This window comes from Sorex fumeus, unplaced genomic scaffold (assembly GCF_029834395.1).
Source record: "Sorex fumeus unplaced genomic scaffold, SorFum_2.1 ptg000128l, whole genome shotgun sequence".
NCBI lineage: Eukaryota > Metazoa > Chordata > Mammalia > Eulipotyphla > Soricidae > Sorex > Sorex fumeus.
In genome coordinates this window covers 27,026,184-27,048,286 of record NW_026606185.1, presented here as the reverse complement: position 1 = coordinate 27,048,286, position 22,103 = coordinate 27,026,184, and the positions used below count along the sequence as shown (strand labels likewise).

At 45.0% G+C, this 22,103-nt stretch overlaps 1 protein-coding gene across 1 annotated transcript in view; it reads right to left on the bottom strand.

The window, feature by feature from the left end:
• The window catches only part of LAMA3 (laminin subunit alpha 3), a 270,464-nt gene that overhangs the window by 99,193 nt on the left and 149,168 nt on the right, over positions 1-22,103 (bottom strand). Inside the window, exons 26-32 of the mRNA XM_056138444.1 lie at positions 19,073-19,170; positions 17,455-17,599; positions 15,277-15,403; positions 15,056-15,195; positions 13,053-13,168; positions 11,627-11,838; positions 10,207-10,411 (exon numbers count right to left, since the gene is read on the bottom strand). Of these exons, the coding sequence (XP_055994419.1) occupies positions 10,207-10,411; positions 11,627-11,838; positions 13,053-13,168; positions 15,056-15,195; positions 15,277-15,403; positions 17,455-17,599; positions 19,073-19,170 (1,043 nt within the window). The remainder of the gene's footprint in view (positions 1-10,206; positions 10,412-11,626; positions 11,839-13,052; positions 13,169-15,055; positions 15,196-15,276; positions 15,404-17,454; positions 17,600-19,072; positions 19,171-22,103) is intronic.

Genomic DNA, 22,103 nt, shown 5'->3' with positions numbered 1-22,103 from the left:
AACCCACAAGGGCTTCCCTGAACATAAGGAACAGCGTCTGGAATCCTGAGCAGTGTCATACTTAGAGCAATCTGCACAGCCATCAAGTGCAAAGAGCAAGGACCAAAGGAGTTCAGGGTGGGGCCATGACAAAAGGGGGATGGAAAAGGAAATTCCTGTTTAGAGTGAGACTGAATAGCTATGAGCACCTCCCCACAGTCAGCCAGACCCTGGTGTTCTGCTACACCAGGAGATACTCATATTGCAAAGGCAGCTGCTGCTGCATGGGACAGAACAACGGAGACTCACGCAGGGGAAGTCACCTCCAAGACAATGGGCCAAGTGTGTGAGCTCTGCACATATGTGGCTCACCACATCTCAGTAAAAAAAGAAAATTGGGTGTTTGGATGCACTCTATGCTGAGGATCCTTTTTCTTTTTTCTTTTTCTAGAAACAAAAAAGAAGAAAACAGAAAGGATCCTTTTCAACATGCACCAAGCCCCATTTTATTCTAGAATCCAAAGCCTAAGTTACGGCGTGACTTGTTCATTCAGCAAGTACTAGGTACCTTCTAGATACATATTCAGGCAGACCAGGAGGGAGGAGACAAAAGAGAATAAATCCAACTTGACCTTGACACAGTTTCACTGAGGAACAGGACGGAAATAAGGAAAGTTTGGTTAGCATGGAAGAGGGGAGGCTACCTGAGCTTTACAATTGCTTAAGGTAGGGAGATAAAGGGAATCTCTGTAGACTGATTAAAGCTTGCATGCCTATTTTGAGTTTGTATTTTCAATGTACAATTCTCGAGGGATATGTGTTGTGGTGTATGGATATGGGGTGGTGACAGAAATTCAAGGATAACAGAAGAGGAGGAAAGGAAGCAGACAACGGTAAAATATGCAAAGAAGAGAAAGTGAGAAAAACAAGTCCGAAATTTGAGGGAAGTGAGAAGCCCAGGTAGACACAGGAAGTCAGTCTTTATATAAAATGATAAGTGTGAGTGAGGTGAGGAAGTGAGCTGTGAGCCTTCTGCATGGGAGCACAATCCTCAAACTGGAATGGAGTTTAGAAACTACATTTTGATATTGTATGCCTGAAACCTAATCATCAGTAACAAATTTCATAGTGACTAAAAAAAAAAAAAGAAAAAAGAAACCACAGTTTGAGTTATAAAAAAGAACCAAGGCCAAAATGGTGACAACTTGCAAGGATCTGAGAGCAATATTTCATTCTGGTTAAAAATAAAATGAAGAAAGAAGATAACCCCATAAATACATGTAGGAAGTGGATGGAGTAAAAGAAGTTGCATACTTGTCTCGCAAGCTTCTGACTGGATTTGATCCATAGCATCTCATATGGTTCTCTGAGCACTGCCAGGGGTGATTCTTGAGTGCAGAGCCAAGAGTAAACCCTGAGCACATCCAGGTGTGGTTCAATTTCCCCCACACCCCCCAAAAGTTCCATGTGTTTGTGAGAAAATTTAGGAAAAATAGAAATTTTAAAGCCAGTATATATGCACATATGTTCATATAAAGTAAAGTAAAGGCCCTCCCGTTGATCATCGATTTGCTCGAGCGGACCCAGTAACGTCTCCATTGGAGACTTTGTTGTTACTGTGTCTGGCATATCGAATACTCTCGGTAGCTTGCCGGGCTCTCCGAGAGGGGCAGAGGAATCGAACTCGGGTCGGCCATGTTCATATATATTATTAATTCAAGGAGAGAAATAATTTGTAATGCAGGGATGTCATAGTTTTCAATATAGGATCAAAATTGTAGAATTTGGAGTTGTAAGGGGTCTTCGAAAATCTGAGCCTTATAAAGCAGATTATACAGAGGAGCCTGAAGAGGTTAGGGGACTTATCCAAGGCCAGTCAAGTAAAGCCAAGGTAGAACTGATTTTCAACAAAGATAGGATAAACAGGCCATGGAGGATCAGGGCTGAAGATGCCAGTCTGAGAATCGTAAGAAGATGTGGTGAGTCTGCGAGACCTTACTGTGTTGACTCGGATAGAGATGACCCAAGAAACGCCCAAGACACGCTTTCCCTTTGCTGCTGTTCTTCTGAAACTGGCAGAAATGGGAAAGGGCAATTTTAGGGGGACAAAACATGGGACAGGGGCTGGAGAGATAGCACTGCGGGTAGGGTGTTTGCCTTGCACGCGGCCAACCCGGGTTCGATTCCCAGCATTCCATATGGTCCCCCCAGCACGTCAGGAGTAATTCTTGAGTGCAGAACCAGGAGTAACCCCTGTGCAATGCTGGGTGTGACCCAAAAAGCAAACAATAACAACAACAACAACAACAAAAACATGGGACAGTTTATCCTCTAAAATGAGATAGGTTCTCCAGGTGTGTTATTTTACAGAGGAAGAAATGAGGTACACAGAGAAGTAACCTACTGGGGTCACCCACATAATGGCAAGATCTAACCTTATGCAAACTCACACTCCACATCTTTTGGATCTGAGGGCAGAAAGAGGTGGGTGAGTAAGCCAGCAAAATAGAAAAAAGAACATCTCTCAGAGTATCACCCAAAAAGTATGTGCTACCACCTATACAGGTGTTGGAATGATCCAGGTGTGCGGTAGTAGCCTTAGGTGCATTGGGTACTTGTTCACTTAAAGAGGTAAGATTTCCATGGGTGGCCAAAGGATTTTGTCTCTGCATAGAGGACAATCCGCCAAGTAAGTTTGGGTACCTCTGCCAAGAACAGTAAGGGAAAGATACTGTGTCTCCAACGATGAAGAGAGATGGTGAGAACTCTGAGTTCTCTCTGCTCTGCTCTCTGATTGCTTGTGCCCGTGATCCTTGGAATCCACCTTTCCTAGCACTCTGATGTGCATCAAAGGAATGGCCTTTCTTTCTGCTTGTTACAGCTCATGGACTAAGACAAGCTGGGAGTGCTTCCATCCTAAGAATGCCAAGCCAATGACCTTCTCTGCTATTTCAGTTTTCTGTTTAACACAAACATTTGGCAAATCTGTGTTGACTGAAATAGAGATGACCCAAGAAAAGATTTCCCTTTGCTACTGCTCTCCTGAAAATGGCACATTTGTACAGGCACGTGGCTTCACTGGATATCCAGCTGGACTGCCATCCCCTTTAAATAATTTTAATATAGCTTGAAAGTGTTCATTTTAAAAGCAACCATCCATAGCTTCTTTGTATCGGGAACTGCTGGATGAAGTCTTTTGAGGATAAGTAGTCTTTGTGATTGTTCTAAGATTCAGATACATTCTGGGGCTGGAGCAATAGCACAATGGGTAGGGCAATTGCCTTGCATTCGGCAAACCCGGGTTCAATTGCAGCATCCCATAAGGCCCCCCTTAATATTGCCCAGAGTAATTCCTGAGTGCAGAGCCGGGAGTAACCCCTGAGCATTGCCAGGTGTGACCCAAAAAGCAAAAAACAAAAAAAAAACGAATAAGATACATTCTCTATGGTTCAAAGCAAATGCAAATGTATATTTTCACTGCTATTATATGCATTAAATCATTGTTTTGTGTTGCAAGTTGAAATTTTGGTCAATTTTTCTTAGCCTAAAAATTTTTTTTCATTTCTTTTCCTTGGTAATTGTTTCTGCAATGACAGTGGGTCATGCACTCAGGGTTGTGGTATCCAAACACTTGGTGCTCACTGGAGGTCTTTCACAGACTGCAGTGCTCACACACTCTTTCAGTGTGGGTATCACTAGGAGACACTCTGGGTAATACAGATGGTGTGATGTACCTGAGATCATGCACTTGTGTTATGGTGCTGGACATCCCAAATAGAACAGCTGCTGGGATTACACGTGAACTTGTGGGTGGTGCTCAACTCATCAGCCTCATACTTACAAGGCTTGTGCTCAACAGCTGAGTTATCCCCTGCCTCCCAGCTATGATTTTTACCAATTTCTTTTATAGATTAAAAATCAGAGGCCCTGGAAGAAAATATGACTAACCCGGATCCAGACTCCCCTATTTATTACACTAGGGAGGTGAGTCAAGAGCTCAGATTTGTGGCTTCAATATAATCCAGTTCAAATTGGCTCTGAAACTCCTGTATCAACTTCAATAAAGTAAATAGCGAAAAGTTTGGATTTCTAGAATTACATTATGCAACTAATTTGAAGATGAATATTTGTAGTTTGACTTTATTTTTAAAAGATACTTACAAATTTCAAGTTATCAATATTCAAATAAAATGTGAAAAATTTCTATTTCTAAGTTTTGTGATTTGTAGCAACTTGTACCATTGCAAGAGAGTCTGTCATATAATTTGGAAATGGTGTGTTTTTCCTTTTACTGAAAAAGAAAGCTCTATGTATTATTGATTTTTTTTCTCTTTATATAACTTCAGGCTCATCTAGGCATGTTCTTTTTTTCCTCTAGAAGATATTTGGAGGGAATAAAAACATTCTTCAATTTATTATTTTCCAAAGGAATAATCTTTCCAAGAAACCAAAAGTCTTTTCAGAGTGAAACTGGAATTACCACGGCAATTTGTGCAATTCAGAGTCACATAATAAACTGAAAGGTTTTCTTACGTTTTCTGCCAAGAGGCATTTTGTGACAAATAGACTTTGATCATGGAGACGTGGGTCATACCATTAGGTTAATACAATCTCTTTGGGAATGTCAAGATGCATTTTATTTCAACATCTTAGTTAGAGTGTGAGAGAGAGCAAGGAGATTCCACTTCTCTTGGTTGAGCAAATCTCTGTAATATGCCTTGGTCTTGGGTTAGGACTTTTCTGAGAGCTACTAAATTGTCATGACTAGTGAAGGTTTGCTAAGAATTGCTCTTTACAATTTTTACCTAAAATATTATGTAAATTCACCCATTATTGCTGACATCTAAAGTGATATCTTTCCAACATTGCATTCTGGGATTTTCCTCATGCAGCAACAACGAGAAACTGTGAGGTCCTGTTTGCAGCAATTTGTTCTGCTAAACCAACTACTTCCTTTTAAAAACTAACCTAACCATCTTGGGCTAGAGAGATTGTACATCAGGTAAGGAGCAGGTAAGGTCCTTGCCTCGCACACTATCTCTGGCACTGAAAATAGTTCCTGAAGCCCCACCAGGAGTGACCTCTGAGCACAGAGTCAAGAGCAAACCCTGAGAACCACTGAGTATGGTCCAAAAAAATAAAATAAAATTATCAAATTAGTTCTTAGACAGTAAATTCTACTTCTCTTCCAGTCTGAAACTGCCTTTCCCTCCCCTTGGTTCCACTGCCACTTGTGACTCATCACAAGTGCCCCTCCAGCATGATTTTCTCTCGGAGGTGCCTACCTTCTCTGGGAGGCCTTCACTCACTCACTCTTCCCTCTGCATTGTCTCCCAGTACTCTGGTCCCAACTCCTCACTTGGACGTCCTACTTTCAAAAGAAATCTGCAGCAGTTGTTATGGGAGGATGGGAGGATGAAAGACGTTGTTGTACTTCCTTGCCTTTATTCTGTGACTCATTATGGTTTTATTTGCAATCACACTCAGGGGCTCTGTTGGTCTCCTGTACTTAAGAATCTCCCTGCAGAGAACTAAGCAAAGGGTGTTGGGAAGATACACCCAGGATGGGAGATGCATGCTGAAAGTAGACTATAGACCGAACATGATTGCCACTCAGTGCCTCTTTTGCAAACCACAGAACCCAAAAGGAGAGAAAGAACAAAAGAGAATGCCCTGCCACAGAGGTGGGGTGGGATAAGGGGGATGGGAATTGGGAGGGATACTGGGATCTTTGGTGGTGGAGAATGGGCACTGGTGGAGGGATGGGTACTCGATCATTGTATAACTGAAACCCAAGCACAAAAATTTGTAAGTTCACAACTGTACCTCATGGTGTTTCACTAATAAAAACTAAAATAAAAAATATAATTTCCCTGCAGCCATGACTTCGACCAGAAGAGCATCCTGAGCCCCAAATTCAGCCAGGTCTCCTACGGACCCCCCTTTAGCTTCCTTTCCTGCTCTTTTACATTTTTCCAAAGAGATGAATCATGAATATTTATTACGGTTATGAACTGCTTATTCTGCTGTTCACAAGGAAACTCAAACTGATTTTTTCAGATTCTTGCTGCACTATCCTTGAATGAAAGGCTTCCCCTCTACTTAGTTGCCCGTGCTTAGTTGTCAAACTTGGCTTCTGCTGAAGGACAGTGCATACAAATTCCACATGAGGATAACAAATGATTTTTTATACCCTTTGTTTTAAAAATATATTATTGGGAGAAGGGGCGTTCGCAAGTGATACTCAGGAGGCCCAGGGATCTTATCAGTGATTCTCACCAGCTGGGCCATCAATTCTATGCAAGGGTCTGAGGAGACCCGGGCCACCGCAGGGGAAGAGCTGGGGTCATACTCAGTGATGCTCAGGAGATTGTGTGGTGCCCTGAATTGACCTTGTTCAGGTCCTAAGTTCCAATCCCTATAACCAGTTAGTTATTTATTTATTGCAAATAAATAGCATTGCAAAGCTATTCATGACTGGGTTTCAGTCATACAATGTTCCAACACCCATGTCTCCACCAGTGTAATTTCCCAGTGCCAGTGTCCCCAGTTTCCCTCTCAACTCTCCAACCCCCACCCTTACCCAAGCCTGCCTATATGGCAGGCACCTCTCCTCTCCTCTCCTCAACTCTCCTCTCCTCTCCTCTCCTCTCCTCTCCTCTCCTCTCCTCTCCTCTCCTCTCCTCTCCTCTCTTCTCCTCTCCTCTCCTCTCCTCTCCTCTCCTCTCCTCTCCTCTCCTCTCCTTCCCTCCCCACCCCTCCCTCTGTCTCTCTCTGTCTCCCTCTCCCCCCCCACACACTTTTTCTCTCTCATTTTAGGTATTATGGTTTGCAATATAGATGCTGAAAGGTTATGTATATTTCTTTACCTACTTTAAACACTCAGTTCTTATCCAGAGTGATCATTTCCAACTATTGTTGTCATATTGAACTCTCCTCTATCTTAACTACTCTCCACCCCCAATTACCAATGGATTGGTAATCCATTACCAATGGACTGGTAATTTCCAACCATTGACCAATCTTCCTGGCCCCTGTCTTCCTTAGCCTTTAAAATCAATTCTTTTCAATCAAATATACTTCCCTTTCTACAATACTCTATATTTTCTTTTCTAACTCCTGTCCTAACCCTCTGGTCCCCTTTGTTATATTCTAAGGAGCTGTAAAGAATTTTTGTTTTAAAATGTTTTCTACTGAGAAGCCACTGAAATATTCTGGTAGCAGCAGACTGGCTTGACTGATAACCTTTCTACTGTCTTCCTAATTCTCTAATGACTGTCTCTTCTCAAGCCCTGGATGGCAGACCTGGTCAATGATTCCCTCCCAGCTTCACAGGGAGAATATTCTGTTGTCCTTATCTCTCCCTCTGGATTTGTTCATGAAAATCCACACAATTTATTTACAGGTACTCTGTGCTCTGGTGTCAAATATTTATGACAATCAACTTCATTCCAATTTTTTAAAAAAGTGGTTTTTAAGGAAGGGAGGAGTATGGATCCAATGCAGAACAAAGGAAGAGGTGAGAAGTCACAGAAAAATGATAGAAAATAATTGAGAGGTATTTGATGTCCTCAAACTCCTCAAATTAGAGGTAGAAAGCGATAAGATGAAAGCACAGCAGGAAAGCACAGGAGAGCTTGGCGGGGATAGAGGCCACCCATGCATGAATGAAAGGACAGAAGAAAAGCAAAGAAGTGGTGGGAGTTATGGCAATGAGGAGAGAATGCTGGAAGGTTAACCATTCCAGAAGATGCTGGAAGGCAGCACAGCTGAAATCAAGCAGCACGAGCACATGATGGGCCAATCTAAGACGTTCTGGCATTTGTCCAGCTACTTTGGGGACCAGGGTTGAAACCAAGAGGAAGCTATTTTCTATCAAGAAGCCAATTGAGAGCAATAATGATGTCACTAAATCACACATAGCCTCTTTCTTATTTCTATGAAGTTGCCTGAGCCATGTGGGACACACTTAGGTTCTTACTTCTTTCTACTTCTCCATCTTCTCCAGCCACAACCATCTGGGCTTAGTCTATTCATTTCTCTGTGCTCTGGCATTCCTGTGGGCCTGGTAGGAATATGCACGCTAAGTGCTGTTCTTGTACACCAGTGGCTTGGTGGGAATAAGTTAGACCAAGTGTCCCCTAGGTGCATTCAGCACAAAGGCACCTTCGGAAATGCACTAAGAATGCATTGGTGGGAACATTGGTGGTGGAGAATGGGCACTGGTGGAGGGATTGGTATTCAAACATTGTTTGATCAAACCGTAATCATGAAAATTTGTAAGTCTGTAACTATATCTCATGCTGATTCATTAAAATAAAAGATTAAAATAAAAAAAATAAATGCATTAAGTGCCTGACTTCTGGGCCATCAATACAGAGAACCCAACCAAAAATATATGCTCAATTGTTGCAGTGAAAAGTCTGGTATCACAATAAAATTCTCTGTGCATGTAACCTTCCATTCAGATTTCTTGTTTGTGAGGAATGAAGCTCTGAGGTGATTCAGGGGGGACTCATGCCTGTGGTTTTAGGGCTTTGGAATGTTTCATGACTCAAGTTCTCACTCAGCTTCCTTCCAAGGTTCCGGGAGTACAAAGGCGTTGTCAGGCATCAGGCAACAATCAAAGGTGAGTTTGAGGGCCCTCACTTCAGAAAAGCAAACACTGCTGCTACAGCGTGAGAGTTGGTGCCCCCAAAAGATATGTTCACGTTCCAACCCTCTATATCTAAGAATGTCATCTTATTTGGAAATGGAGTGTTATCAGATAAAACCAAGTTCAGGTGAGGTCCTTTTGGGTGAAGTAGACTCAAATCCAGTGGCTGGTGTCTGTGGAAGGACCGAAGAGAAACAGACACACACATAGAGGAGAGTTGTATGTGAAAACAGAGACACGCAGGGAGAAGCCATGCCATAATAGCACAGGAACTAGAGGAATGCAGCTAATAGGCCACGGGTTCCCAGCATCACAGAAAGACACAGAGAGGAATCTCTCCAAGAACTTCCAGAGAGAGTGTGACCCTGTCAACACCTTAATTTTGAACTTATACTCTTTAGAACTGTGAGACAATATAAATTGCTGTTGCTACCCTGGAAGGCTCAGAGAATTGGTTCAACAATAGAGCACCTGCCTGCATGTGTTAGGGCCTGGGTTTGATCCCCAGTACCACAAAAGCACCCAGTGACTCAGCTGTGGAAAGAAATAAGGGCGTAGACAGTACTGAATAATTCAACTTGGGTTACAGAATTTGGGAATTTTTGGGGGGAGGAGGGGTCTCTTTTGTGCAGTTTTGGGGTCACACCCAGCTGCGCACAGGGTTTATTCTGGGTCTGTGCTCAGGAATCACTCTGGGAAGCCTCACAGAACCATATGGGGTGCTGGGGATCAAACCCATGTCAAGGAAAGCACCCTTGCTTTCCATACTATCTTGCCAGCCCCAACTTACAAATTTATTAATAAGTAAGGGTGGAGGGGAATGAAAACTGGAACAAAGGTGATATAGGCACAGAGGATCGTGGACACTGTATAGTGGTGTGGTGCAGTAAATTTGTACATCAATATTATAAATTTTAACAGCCTATGACCATATTACCTAAACTATCAGGCCCAGTAAATCCAACATCCTAACCAGGAGGCACCTACCCAAGCTGGTCTGGCATCTTCTCCTCACTTAGTAGCTTGGTGCGAATAACTTAGAGCAAGGGGCCCTTAGGTGCATTCAGCACCTAGTGGTTGGAAAGTAAGACAGTTTCTTTGGGAACTACTACTCAGACTTATTTAATGTTGTGTTCCAGAAGCTTTGCCTACCTGTAAGAGAAGCTCCACCCCCAGGCAGGCTCCCTAGTGTGTTTCTGGCTTCTCAGGTCCTATGCATGGAGCCCCTAACAATAATAACGACACACTAAGGGGTTCCCAGAGCCCTTTTCTGCTCAGCCACTTGAGTTAGACTTCAGCCTGTATCACACATTGTCCCTACAAAACCATGCAATGACACTGATGCAGTGCAGCCTCAGGATGGCCATCTGGTCACACAGGCTCTGCTGAACATCGACAATGGGGGAGACAATCACCCCACACATGCCCCAATTCTGGGCCAGAAGCTCCTCCTGAGGGGAACACAGGAGGTCCTCCCCTGGACCTCTGCCAATGGGAAGTATGTAAGCAGGGAGTAGGCAGGGAGCACCTTCCCTCCCAGCGCAGGCCCAGCGAGCCATCCCCAAGCTTACCTGCACTGCCCATGCTGGCTGTCACACTCGGGGCTGCCGGTCCCCAGGGTGCCCATCCGGGAACAGTTGCAGCTTTCACAGCCGGTGAGAGGATGGAAGCTGAAGGAGTTGGGCTCGCACACCTCACACTGGGGCCTGAGCGTGCGGGGCGGGCACAGGCACCTTCCGGTGGTCTCCTCACAGAGGCGCCCTCCACAGCTGCACGCTGGCCACGGGAGAGAGAACCAATGGCAAGATCAGAGGCTGCCCGACCTCTGGCAGAATTTCCAGAAGCTCCCAAAGGGACTATCTTGCTTTCCATTCACCACGGCATTCCTGGGGCCTGGGCTCGCTCTAGGAAGGGCCATTCCCAGAGACAAAACCATTTAAACAAAGGTTCATGGCTGACGTGGTGTGTGAGTGCTGAGTGAGGAACAGGACCCGGGGGGTCCACGTCCAGTGACGTGCTCAGTGGGAACTAGGAACCTGCTTTCTCTGTCCCTCTGCCCCGTTGCTAGCTCTCGGGATGTACCCTGATGACTTCTGCTAATATTTTTAGAATAAATCTAAGAGAAATTTGAAGGAGAGACCATGCTGCTTTAACTAGCAGGCTGAGGCTGTACAGACAGCTGCTTGCAGGCTTCCAAAGTGGCCCCACGTCTCCCCCCCCCCCCCGCCCACCCCATACACACACTGCACTGAGCCGAGGGTCAGGGCAGACAACAACTGTGTCTACCACTGCTGGGTTTGGGGAGCCTTTATTCTGCCCGGGACTATCTGGGTATTTGTAGCATCCTTTGTGTGCCTTATAGTACAGGCAGGCAGGCTTCAGGCAAATGCCAAAAGCATCCATATTTGTCCTGCTATGTACCACAGCTACACCATTTTGTGGGCATAATACAACCCATGGCCAGATGTTTCCCACATCTGCTCTCTAGAGTCCCCTTCCATGTGGGAAATGTTTGCCCCACACCCTCATGCTGCCATGTGCTTGGAGATGTCCTTGGGTCTCAGGTCCCGGGATGGTTCCTGGAGCTCTGAAGATGTCCTGTGCAGCAAGCGGTACGCTCACGTGTCCGTGGTTGCCTCCCCTCTCCAGTGAGGGTGCAAAAATGGAAGGGACTTAGCTTGCCAGCATTCTCTAGCTTACTGCCATGCACACATGCCTGCTACTCCGAGAGCCTGCGTCACGACGAATTTGCAAATGCACCGTTTTCCTCTAGAGCCTCACAAATTGGAGTTTGGCTTCTGGGCCAGTAGCACAACCACCAGCTGGACGCGGGTCAGAAATGCACACTCCCAGCCAGCCCCCCAGCCTCCTGAACCCAGAACCTGCGTCTTCACAGGAGCCCCTAGCACAGGGGCTCCAGCACAGAGATGTTTGAGAAAACCTTCCCCGGGAAAGCCCGAGCCCCGCCTCATGGCCTGAAGTCACACTCACGTTTGCAGTGTGGGAATCCAAAGTAGCCCATCTGACAGCGGCTGCACTGCCGCCCAGTGACGCCGGGCCTGCACGGGCACTGTCCACCCTCCGGGCTGCAGTGATGGCCAATGGTTCCAGCCAGGTGACACCCACAAGGCAGTGCACCATTGTGGTAAAGGGCCACCAAGGACGTGGCAGAATTCTTGCAAAACTGGGAGGCTGTGTGCGGGCTGTGGAGACAGAAATGAGGCCCGCTGTCCTCCTAGCTGGACTGTCCAGAGAGGGCCCCAATCTTTTTTCTCTTTTCATTCCACCAGGCAGTGATGGGTGAGGGGTGGAGGTTCTGATTACCAGCCAGCCCCGACAACCCATCTGTGCCTCACAGCCTTTCCACCCACCCACCCGTCCCTGGACACATCCCAGGACCAGGGAGGACCTTTGTGGCTAGAATGAAGGAATGAAAATTTACTAATAAGATGATTTGTATAATATGGGGCCTTATATCTCAATTATTTGGTTGGTTATTAAAAAAGAAAGTAATTAAATGGATGTTAATATACCAATAACAGTGACAATGAGGAGGCAAACTACTCAGACTTATTTAATGTTGTGTTCTAGAAGCCTTCCCTACCTATAAACACACACACACGCACACACACACACACACACACACTCAGAATCTCATAACCACCCAACCAAACATCTATTTCATGGATAAGGAAAAGAAGCTTCTGGAATAAGTAACACCTCCCCCCCTCCCCCCGAGGCAACTGCTCTGGAGGGCTGAAATGGCCACTTGGACTCTCAGTTGCTGGATTTCTGGACATCTGAGTCTTTCCTCCTGGCATTTTCTCTTCACACAGGCCCCTGGACTCTCTGGGCTTCTCAAGACAGGTGTGTGTGTGTGTGTGTGTGTGTGTGTGTGTGTGTGTGTGTGTGTGTGTGTAGGGGGGTGGCTGCAGGGAATAGTGAAGGAGACAACCTTCAGGGCATCCTAGATTTGAGGGCAGGCAGGGCCTGAGGAGCAAAGGCTGGAGGTGTTTATTGTCTGGTGATCCCACTGCTCACTCAGATGGGAGAGAGTGAGCAGAAGGCTCAGATCCTTTCCAGTAGGTGGAATTTGTGGGGCATCTTTCAGGAATTTCAATGAAGCAGCAGGAAGCAGCCAAAAGGAAGAGGAAGCACCTGCCCTGAGCAGCCTGGGAGTGGCTGAGGAGGGTCATCTTGCTCAGGTGCACATGGAGGGTGTGCTGGGTGGGAGACTCATGCGCACTGAGAAGGACCCCCCCCCTCCACCCAGCCCCTCCCTGTGATTCCTTGCTGCTCCTTGGGGTGCCCAGGAAGAAGAGGCCCTCAGAGGCATTCCCTCCTCCACTCCTACCCTGGGTAGTAAACGTGGGGGATTTCTATGCACCTGGGGCCCCATCCATAAAACAATACTTACTCAATATAAAAGCTGTTTCTTCCACAGTTGGTGATAAACTCAGATGACTTGTTCAAGGATTTCTTGTGAAGGATTTGGTAGTCATATTTTTCCGCAGGCACCACCAGGATGCGGACCTAAAAGCATCCCATCGGTTTGACTTAGGATTTCTAACAGGACACACTATAGTTCTCATCCCTGAGATCCACCTTCCTTATCTTTAAGCCCAGGGCTAAATGCAAGAGGATTTATGCAGAACAAAAGAAAAACCTTAAGCCAGTATTAAAGGTGCAACTCATGTTCCCAGGGAGGGGACAAAAAATGGATGCAGACTCCAGAGAAAATGTGTTCCCAAAGGACTATTTAAGATGGCAAAGGCTTTGTGGTAGACCTGAGGTACTGGAGCCCCGGTGCTGGCTGTATTTTCTGAGAGGAGAGAACTGAAACAGCAGGACCAAAAGGAGCCTTAAGGGTCTGGCCGCTGATGTTTGCCTCATCATATCGGATGCTCTATCAGGGGTAATCAGACCCTGCTCATTCTCTGTACCATAGAAACCAGACTCTGCTAGAAACAAATGCAGAAGACAATTTACTATTTCTTTATCAACCACTCCTTCATATATAACTCACCAGCAAGTCTAGCACCTTCACATTATTCAGTTCAATCAGGTATGCCCATGTGCCCAAGAGTTGCAAGTATAGGTCAACAGTATGCATAAAGACCTCTTCCTTGGAGGAGGAGGCCATTGCAAATCTTCCTGGAGCTCTAGTTGGCTCTAAGGCAGCAGTTAAATCATGTGTCCAGGCTCTGAGGCCTTGAGCAAGGCAGGGCATGCTTATGGCTGAAAAGGGACCAGCTAGGTGTAAGGAACTTGTGGAATCTGTTTACAGAGACTGACTGGAGATGGCCGCACACTGCACCCAAAGTTAAGCAGATGCCAGAGGTCTCACAGATGGACTCCCACAGGGGCAGAAACACCCAAGTTCAGGTGATATGAACCAGAAGGAAATGAGAGAGCACCATGCTCAGTGTCCCTCCCCAGGGAATGCCAACATATGGGGGCATGGGGAATGAGAAGTCATGATGAATATCACCAGATGCTGAGAGATAGTACAGTGGTTAAGGGACATTCCTACCTAGGTTTGACTCCCCAGCATCACTTGGTTCCCCAAAGTATTGCTGCAATGCTGGACTAGAGGTTCCTGATCATCCCTGGGGTGGCCCAGACAATTCCTACCACCACAGGGCCTGTGACCTGCCTCAAGACTCAGGCGAGAGCATCTTGCATGGAACTGCTGGCCTGGATGGCCAAGACTCGTCAGGAACGTCACCTGGGTACCCTGGGCAGCACATGGGAAGACCCCCATTCCCTAACAGAAAATAACTAGAGAAAGTAAAAAAGCACCCAAAATAGCTGGGAAAGCTCCCACCCTTTCTGGAATCTAGATGTTAAATGGTCCTAAGAGAGAAGAGTCCAATGGGGAATGAAACAGTGACCAGAGAATCTCCAGAAAAGTTATTCTTTCTTCTTTTGCTAGTGTGTGTGTGTGTGTGTGTGAGAGAGAGAGAGAGAGAGAGAGAGAGAGAGAGAGAGAAAGAGAGAGCTTCCAAATGGTGCTCAGGAACTCTGGAGGATACTCCTAGTGATACTCAGCCAATTGAGTGATGGTTCGATGCAAAGTCCAAGAATGACCAGGGTCACCACAGGTCACCACCCGGAGCCCACAGGACTGCCCTGGCAATGATCGGACAGGCTGTGATGTAGTACCAGGATCCTGGCACCCCAACACCTTGACTGTCTTCCCAGACCCAGCACTTACTCTTTCTAATTATATCTACTATTTGGATTTCCCTTGATTCTCACTGTCACCCATTTTGTTTTTTAAAGGAGGCTGCCATTTAACCATTATTCTATAAATATGACATGGATTCCAGTTCATGGAATTATTGTCATGATCCAGGCATGGAGAGAGCCCACCAGGGTAGCCATATGGACAAGGAGCTATAGCACAAGTTGACGCACCAACACTAGGGACTTTCCTTCTGGAATCTTCACCGTCACAGCCACCTCAGGTTCTGAGACATCAAATTCAATTTGATTTTCCGCGATCACTTGGTCCTGGCAGCCCAGTACATGAGGACAAAAAGAGGCACGGAAGATCCCTGGAAGCAGAGAGAGGGATTGCTGTTACACCTCAGCAAGAATAAGCAGCAGGCAGCCACACAGCTGTTCCAGGGGCATACCTGGTCGCAGGTGCCCTCCATCCACAAATACTTGAGCAGCAAACGTGGGGTGTTCAGGTTGACAAAAATGGATGACAAAGACATATCGGCCCGGGCGAGGTACAAGTTCTTTTATGGTCATTTGACTCTAGGAATAAAAAGTGAGAGGAGGCAAATCCCTCTAGCTGAAGTACTATAAAGAATTAGAATTATGGGGTGTTTGGAGGTTAAAAATCAAGATGGTCCAAGATTTAGGCACTTGCCTTGCATGCAACCAGCTCCAACTTGATCCTTAGCACTGCACGTTCTTCCAAACACCACTAGCAACTGCCCCTGAATACCACCAGGTAGGGTGCACCCCCTAGCTCCCCTCCCAAGTATCATCAAAACATCCCAAGTATTTACCCAAGTGAAGTAAAAGCTACATTCACACATAGCTTTCACAGGTGCTGTTAGATGCTTTGTTTGTCCTTAGAAACACTGAAAACAAGACAAATAAATGGCCCTGAAATAAACAGCCTATGGCCCAACCACAAGTGTCCCTGGAGGCAGTGTGATTCAGTACAATTGCTTTGGCAGTGTTTAAAAGTCAACAGAGCAATTGCACTTCCAGTACGTACCCAACATACATGGATAATATGATTGGCCATAGGCTGTCCAAGCGTGTGCACAAATTTAAGCATGATTTGTTGTGGTCACATTAGAGTTCAACTCCATTTGTGGTGTTCAACAACTGACAGTTTTCAAATCCCATCACCTCCCTTTGCCCTGCATCTGAGTGAGCCAGTAAGAGAGCCTAGCTCATCCCTTTCATGTGCAGGACGTTCAGACTATATAAAGTCTAGCCCCTGCTACAGGAAACCCCACACTATAATGAAAATCAGAAGAAAGATGTGCCTTCCACTTAAGCTTAGTCAGTCCTGCTCTCCCCAGAAGAGTTTCTTTTCAAACATCCTAGCCGCTACAGTAAGAGATTGTCATCAGCTTTCAAATGAGAACTGTGACTCAGGAGAAGTAATTTACTAAAGGTCATACACTAATTCGATAGCAAAACCAGGGTAAAACTCTATTGTCTGAATTTTAATTCATTTCAACCTGTGATTCTCAGGCGAGCTTTTCTTTATGAAGTTTCATTAAATAGTCCCCTTGAGATATTGTTAATTTTCTTTTCTATTCTTTTCTTTCTTACTTACCATTTTTTTCAGTGTTGAAGATTAAACCCAGGGCCTAAGGCATGCAAGACAAGTGCTCGTCAATTTAGCTACATCCCTGGTGCCTGTAAATTTCCTAACTCAACAAATGGGAACTGCCACCATACACCTAAGATTACAAGAATATCCTGTCATCAGAGCTAGCTGTATAGGTACTACAATTTTATTTACAGTTTAGAGTGAAACTGCATTCCCACACGAGAATTTGTCTTTTTAATCTAAAGATGATTAATCAATAAACATTTATTGAGCATTTTCTCCTGGTCTTGGACTGGTACAACTGGGGATCCCCAAAAATTATTTTTAAACCACCAACAGCAGCCACTGCAATAGTGTTTACTATCTAACATGAGAGGGAATTATTGCTTGGTAACCTATAAAGTATGAGGCATCATAAGATAGGCCTTATAGGTTGCCCAATGACTGAGTGAAGAAAAACACAGGAGGTAAAGAGAGTAGAAAGGGTGGTAATCAATAAGAATTATCTAGACACCTCATAATTGGATTCTCCAGAGATGAAAAGAGAGGTGCTCATAGGCCAGGGGCATGAATCCCAAGGCAGGTTGAGGTCACGGTCCTCCCGTTGTTCATCAACTTGCTCGAGTGGGCACAGTAACGTCTCCATCGAGAGACTTGTCATTGCTGTGTTTGGCATATTGAATACGTCACGGGTAGCTTGCCAGGCTTTTCTGTGCAGGCAAGATACTCTTGGTAGCTTGCCGGGCTCTTCGAGAGGGGCAGAGGAATAGAACCCAGCTCGCTGGGCCGGCTGCGCACAAGGCAAACGCCCTACTGCTATTGCTCCATCAGGTTGAGGTTGAAAAAAAAAATAATCCTTGGACCTCACTTCCAGAGATTTTCATTTAGCTTGGGAATTTGCATTTCTAGGTAGTTTCAGGGGATGCTTCCAGTGTGGACGAGATGCACACTGTGAGAACCTCCCATCTAGAAGCGACATGCTCCCTGGATGTCAAGTCAGATGTCCTACCTGAGGGGCCTGTAAGGTCACTCCAGTAACAACATCAGCAGCAGGTGCAGGATCCTGGGGCAGGGGCGGTGAAGACTCACCACTCAGAACGTTAAAAATTAAAGCTGTTGGAGGGGTTTCAGGGGCCAGCAAGACACAAGCAGCACTGAGAAAAAAAAAAAGAAGACAAAGAAGGGGTATTTTTTTTTCTTTTTGGGTCACACCCAGTGATGCACAGTGGTTATTTCCTGGCTCTGCACTCAGAAGTTACTCCTGGAGGTGCTCAGGGGACCATATGGCATGCTGGGAATAGAACCTGGGTCAGCTATGTGCAAGGCAAACACCCTACCCACTGTGCTATTGCTCCAGCCCCAGAAAGGGTATTTTAATATAACCACAAAGTGGAAGAACTATCCACTGGGGAGAAAATAGATGTTGAGCATGAGGTTGTGTGAGTCTCCAAAGGGTCCAAGGGAGTCACATAGTGGAGGTCTTTAGACACAGCAACTATGGTCAAGTGTGTATCAGCCACTGCTCCATCTGGAGAGCTCCAGCTGGAAACAATCTTAATTTTGAGGGAAAGTGAAGCTAGATCAAAACTGATTGCAACTTCCCATCACTGAAATAAAATGTATTGTTTAATTAAGTCAGGGAAATGAAACATGATTCACTTTAAGCATAAATGTTCACATTACTATCACCATCATCCCGTTGTTCATCGATTTGCTTGAGCAGGCGCCAGTAATGTCTCCATTCATCCCTGTCATGTGCTAGTGTAACCTGATTGCATACTGGGGGCTCTTTCAGGGTCAAGGGAATGAAGACTATCATTGTTACTGTTTTTGGTATATCGAGTATGCCATGGGTAGCTTGCCAGGCTCTGCCGTGCGGGCGAGATACTCTCAGTAGCTTGTCAGGCTCTCCAAGAGGGATGGAGGCTTTTGGGGCAGCCTCTAATCACCTTTACAGGTGTTCCCAGTCAGGCATATACATGTGGGCAGGATACTCTGAGGTATCCTGGTATCCAGGATACCAGGTAGGTATCCAGGTAGCCTGCCGGATTCTCTGAGAGTGAGAACTAGAGAATAAGAATAAGAATAAGTTAAATGTTCACGTAACTCTACATAAAAATAAAGAGAAAAATATGCACCATTTCTTCAAGAAACAACTAGATTTTATTGCCTTGGTTGGTTTCATAGTCCTAAATATATGCAACATATTTTGGGACAGTGCCTGTAATTTATTTTTCAATCTATGTCAAAATAACCCTAACGAAATCCCAACACGCATTGATTAAGTCTCCTAATGTAGTTGTGATGTAGTTCATTACTTTCATCTTATTTTTTATTAAGAATCTCAGACACAGAGATTAAAAGAGTAGAACAAAGTCTTTGCAAGGGTTCAGAATCGAATTCAGAATAATTGCTTTGGAAGGTGAGGCTTAACCACTTCCCATCAGATATTACTGTGTCAGTTCTGTGAAAGTGGCTGGGATAAATTATTAGGTGGGGTTTTATTTGCTAAATCCATCACCAGCATTTAGCCTCTTGGCCACTGAAGTGAATTCTAAAGTCGCAGACCTGTCCAAATGGCAGTATCACTCCATACAAACAAGGGAGAAAGGAAGGAAATAGGTTACCTTTGATTAGCAACTTGTCCATAACTGGCAATGCATTTGACTTGAGGGCTTAAATATTCGGTTGAGAATTCTTCAATGGGGATGAGACAAATCTGATGCTGTTGAGCAAATATAAAGCAAAAAAGTACCTCAGCATATCAGCAAAACCAGTGGAAAGGTCAAATACAACTCTTTAAAGTACTGCTGACACTACATGGATGGAACCTGAGAATATCATGCTGAGTGAAGTCATCCAGGAGAAGAGGGAGAGATACAGAATAGTCCCTCTCAGATGTGGGCTCCAAAGCAGCACAACCAGGAATAACAAATATCCAAAGACCTGAGTACTGATTTGAGTACTCACAAGAACTGAGCTTACCAAAGGAGTGGATGGGACTGGCCCCAAGACAATGGTGAAAGGAAGCAGATGCTCTGGCAGAGTGTGTGATGTTAGAGCTGTACATGGTGTGAAACCTTGTAATAAGCAGTACTGTAAGTCACAATGCCTCCAGTAAATAATTTAAAAGCTGTTGAGCAGACTTCAACCTGAGAAGACTTCTAATTGTTTTTTAAAAACTGGTAAACAATAGGGTGGGGGAGGCAGAATCATAGTACAGCAGAAAGGATGCTTTCTTTGCATATCACAGACCTAGGTTCAGTCCCAGGCATCCCATATGGTCCCCTGGGCACCGCCTAAAGTGACTCCTTAGCACAGAGCAAGAGGTAAGCCTTGACCAATGCTGGGGCTGGCCCAAAACCCAAAAATAAAACAAAGTGATAAATAACCAAAGGCAGTTAATGTGAAAAAAAAATCCTTTTTATTGTTAAACAGGATCACTGTCTAAATTGCTCTTAGAATTAGTATACAAATATAATCATGAGAAAGTTTAAAATAAATGTCTGTGATTTTTGGTGACCATTCTCCTTGTTAGTTTGTGTCTCCTGCTCTAGTCCAAGGCTGATTCTCCAGAGCCTTTGGTGAGCCTTCGGCAGAGGGGAGGGACATGTGAGACAGAGACTGTTCCAGCTAGAAATCACCCTTTTTCTAAGAGATACCTCACAGCATAGGAAAATTCGAATTTTGTGACGAACCAGTCTCCAGAGTTAGTTTAAGAAAACTGATCATGAGGCTGAAGAGTGGGTTAAGGTGCTGCCTCATGACGGCCAACCTTGGCTAAGTCCCTGACATTGGCACTGCATGGTCCCCTGAGGACCACAGAGCCTGGAGTAGCCCCTGAGCACTGCTGGGTGTGGTCCAGTCATTCATTAGCTTATCCATAGATTTCAAGATTTCATTTTCAATCAAAGCTACATCATTAACTCACACATGCTTCAGTGACCACAAAAATTTGTCTGACTAAACAACTACTACAATGCCAGGCATGGAGACCCAGGGAGTCAGCCAGTCCAAACCGGGTAATACCCTGTGTTCAGGAAACTTCCTGCCCAGCACCCTTGAATCTGAATGACATTTGGCTGTTTCAGAAAGAATAAACTGATACTTAAAAAGACAAAGCTACGGCTCCATTATAATTTACAAAAATGAGGAGGTTAAACTTTACTTGAATTATTATGTTTAAAAAGAAAGTGGTCATTTTAAAGAGAAAGTCTTACGTCATTACATACTTCATGTAATAATTGTTAAAAAGCTGCATTCCAGGTGCTTCTTAACAGAAAGGTCACTGTTTTTAATTATGTCAAGCACGAATGTTTAGCCCATTAAAAAGGTGGGTCTGGCACTTCCCAGAGTGTGAAACGAGTAGGAAGTTGCTTCATCTCTCATCCTACATTCCCCGAGAAGTCACTGGACTTCTCGGTCAGTGTATTTGACCACCTCTTTGTAGTCTGGTTCCTATTCATTTATACATTTGCCAAACTTGATACTTTTACTTATTACTATGCATCCCCTGCTTTGTTAAAGTTCACTTTCACTAAAAACCTACCTTAGTACCTGCCTTCTCCACCAAATGGAATCCAAAAATCCAAAGAGGATTTTTGCTTTCCTGACAAAAGTGAAATAAGAAGCACTTGCTCTTGGTATAGTGCACCCCAATTATGGAGAGTAGCCCCAAAGTTCTTTCCCCAGGAAATTCTTCCTACAGGCTGTGGGTTTATATACCATTCCTGCTCTCATTGTGTGATATTATTTTAGACTTTATGTGTTATTAGTGTTATGCACTGTCACTGTAGCATTGTCCTCCCCGTTGTTCATTGATTTGCTCTAGTGGGCACCAGTAACGTCTCACAGCAAATTGTGAGAGTTGTTGTTACTATTTTTGGCATATTGAATATGTCACAGGTAGCTTGCCAGGCTCTGCCGTGTGGGCAGGATACTCTCGGTAACTTGCCAGGCTTTTCAAGAGGGGCAGAGGAATCGAACCTGGGTCGGCCATGTTGGCCGTGTGCAAGTGCTATCGTTCCAGCCCAATATGTGTTATGATTTGGGATTTATTTGAGGGCAAGCCTGAGAATGCTCAAAATAATTTTCCCTGTAACTGAATGGTAATTGTTTCTTCACATTATGCTATTTCAGCTCAGGAATGCATTCATAGGTTTTGGTTTTGGTTTTAGGGTCACACCAGGCAGTATTCAGTGACTACTCCCAACCTGTACTTAGGGCTCACTCCAGGCAATTCTTGGGGGACCATATGGTGTCAGGATTTTTTTAAAAAAGAAACCAACCAGGTCTCCTGCTTTCAATGCAGGTAGCCAGCCTACTGAGCTCTTTCCAGCCCAGGAAATGCTCTACTTTGGGACAAATTAGAAAACTTGTTTATCTGATTTACAGAATAATGGACTGGAGCGGTAGCACAGCCAGTAGGCTATTTGCCTTGCATGCAGCCTACCCGGATTCGATTCCTCCATCCCTCTCGGAGATCCCAGCAAGCTACCGAGAATATCCCGCCCACATAGCAGAGGCTGTCAGGCTACCCATGGCGTGTTCGATATGCCAAAAACAGTAACAACAAGTCTCACAATGGAGACGTTACTGGTGCGTGCTTGAACAAATTGATGAACAATGGGAGGACAGTGCTGCAGTGCTATGGTGCTA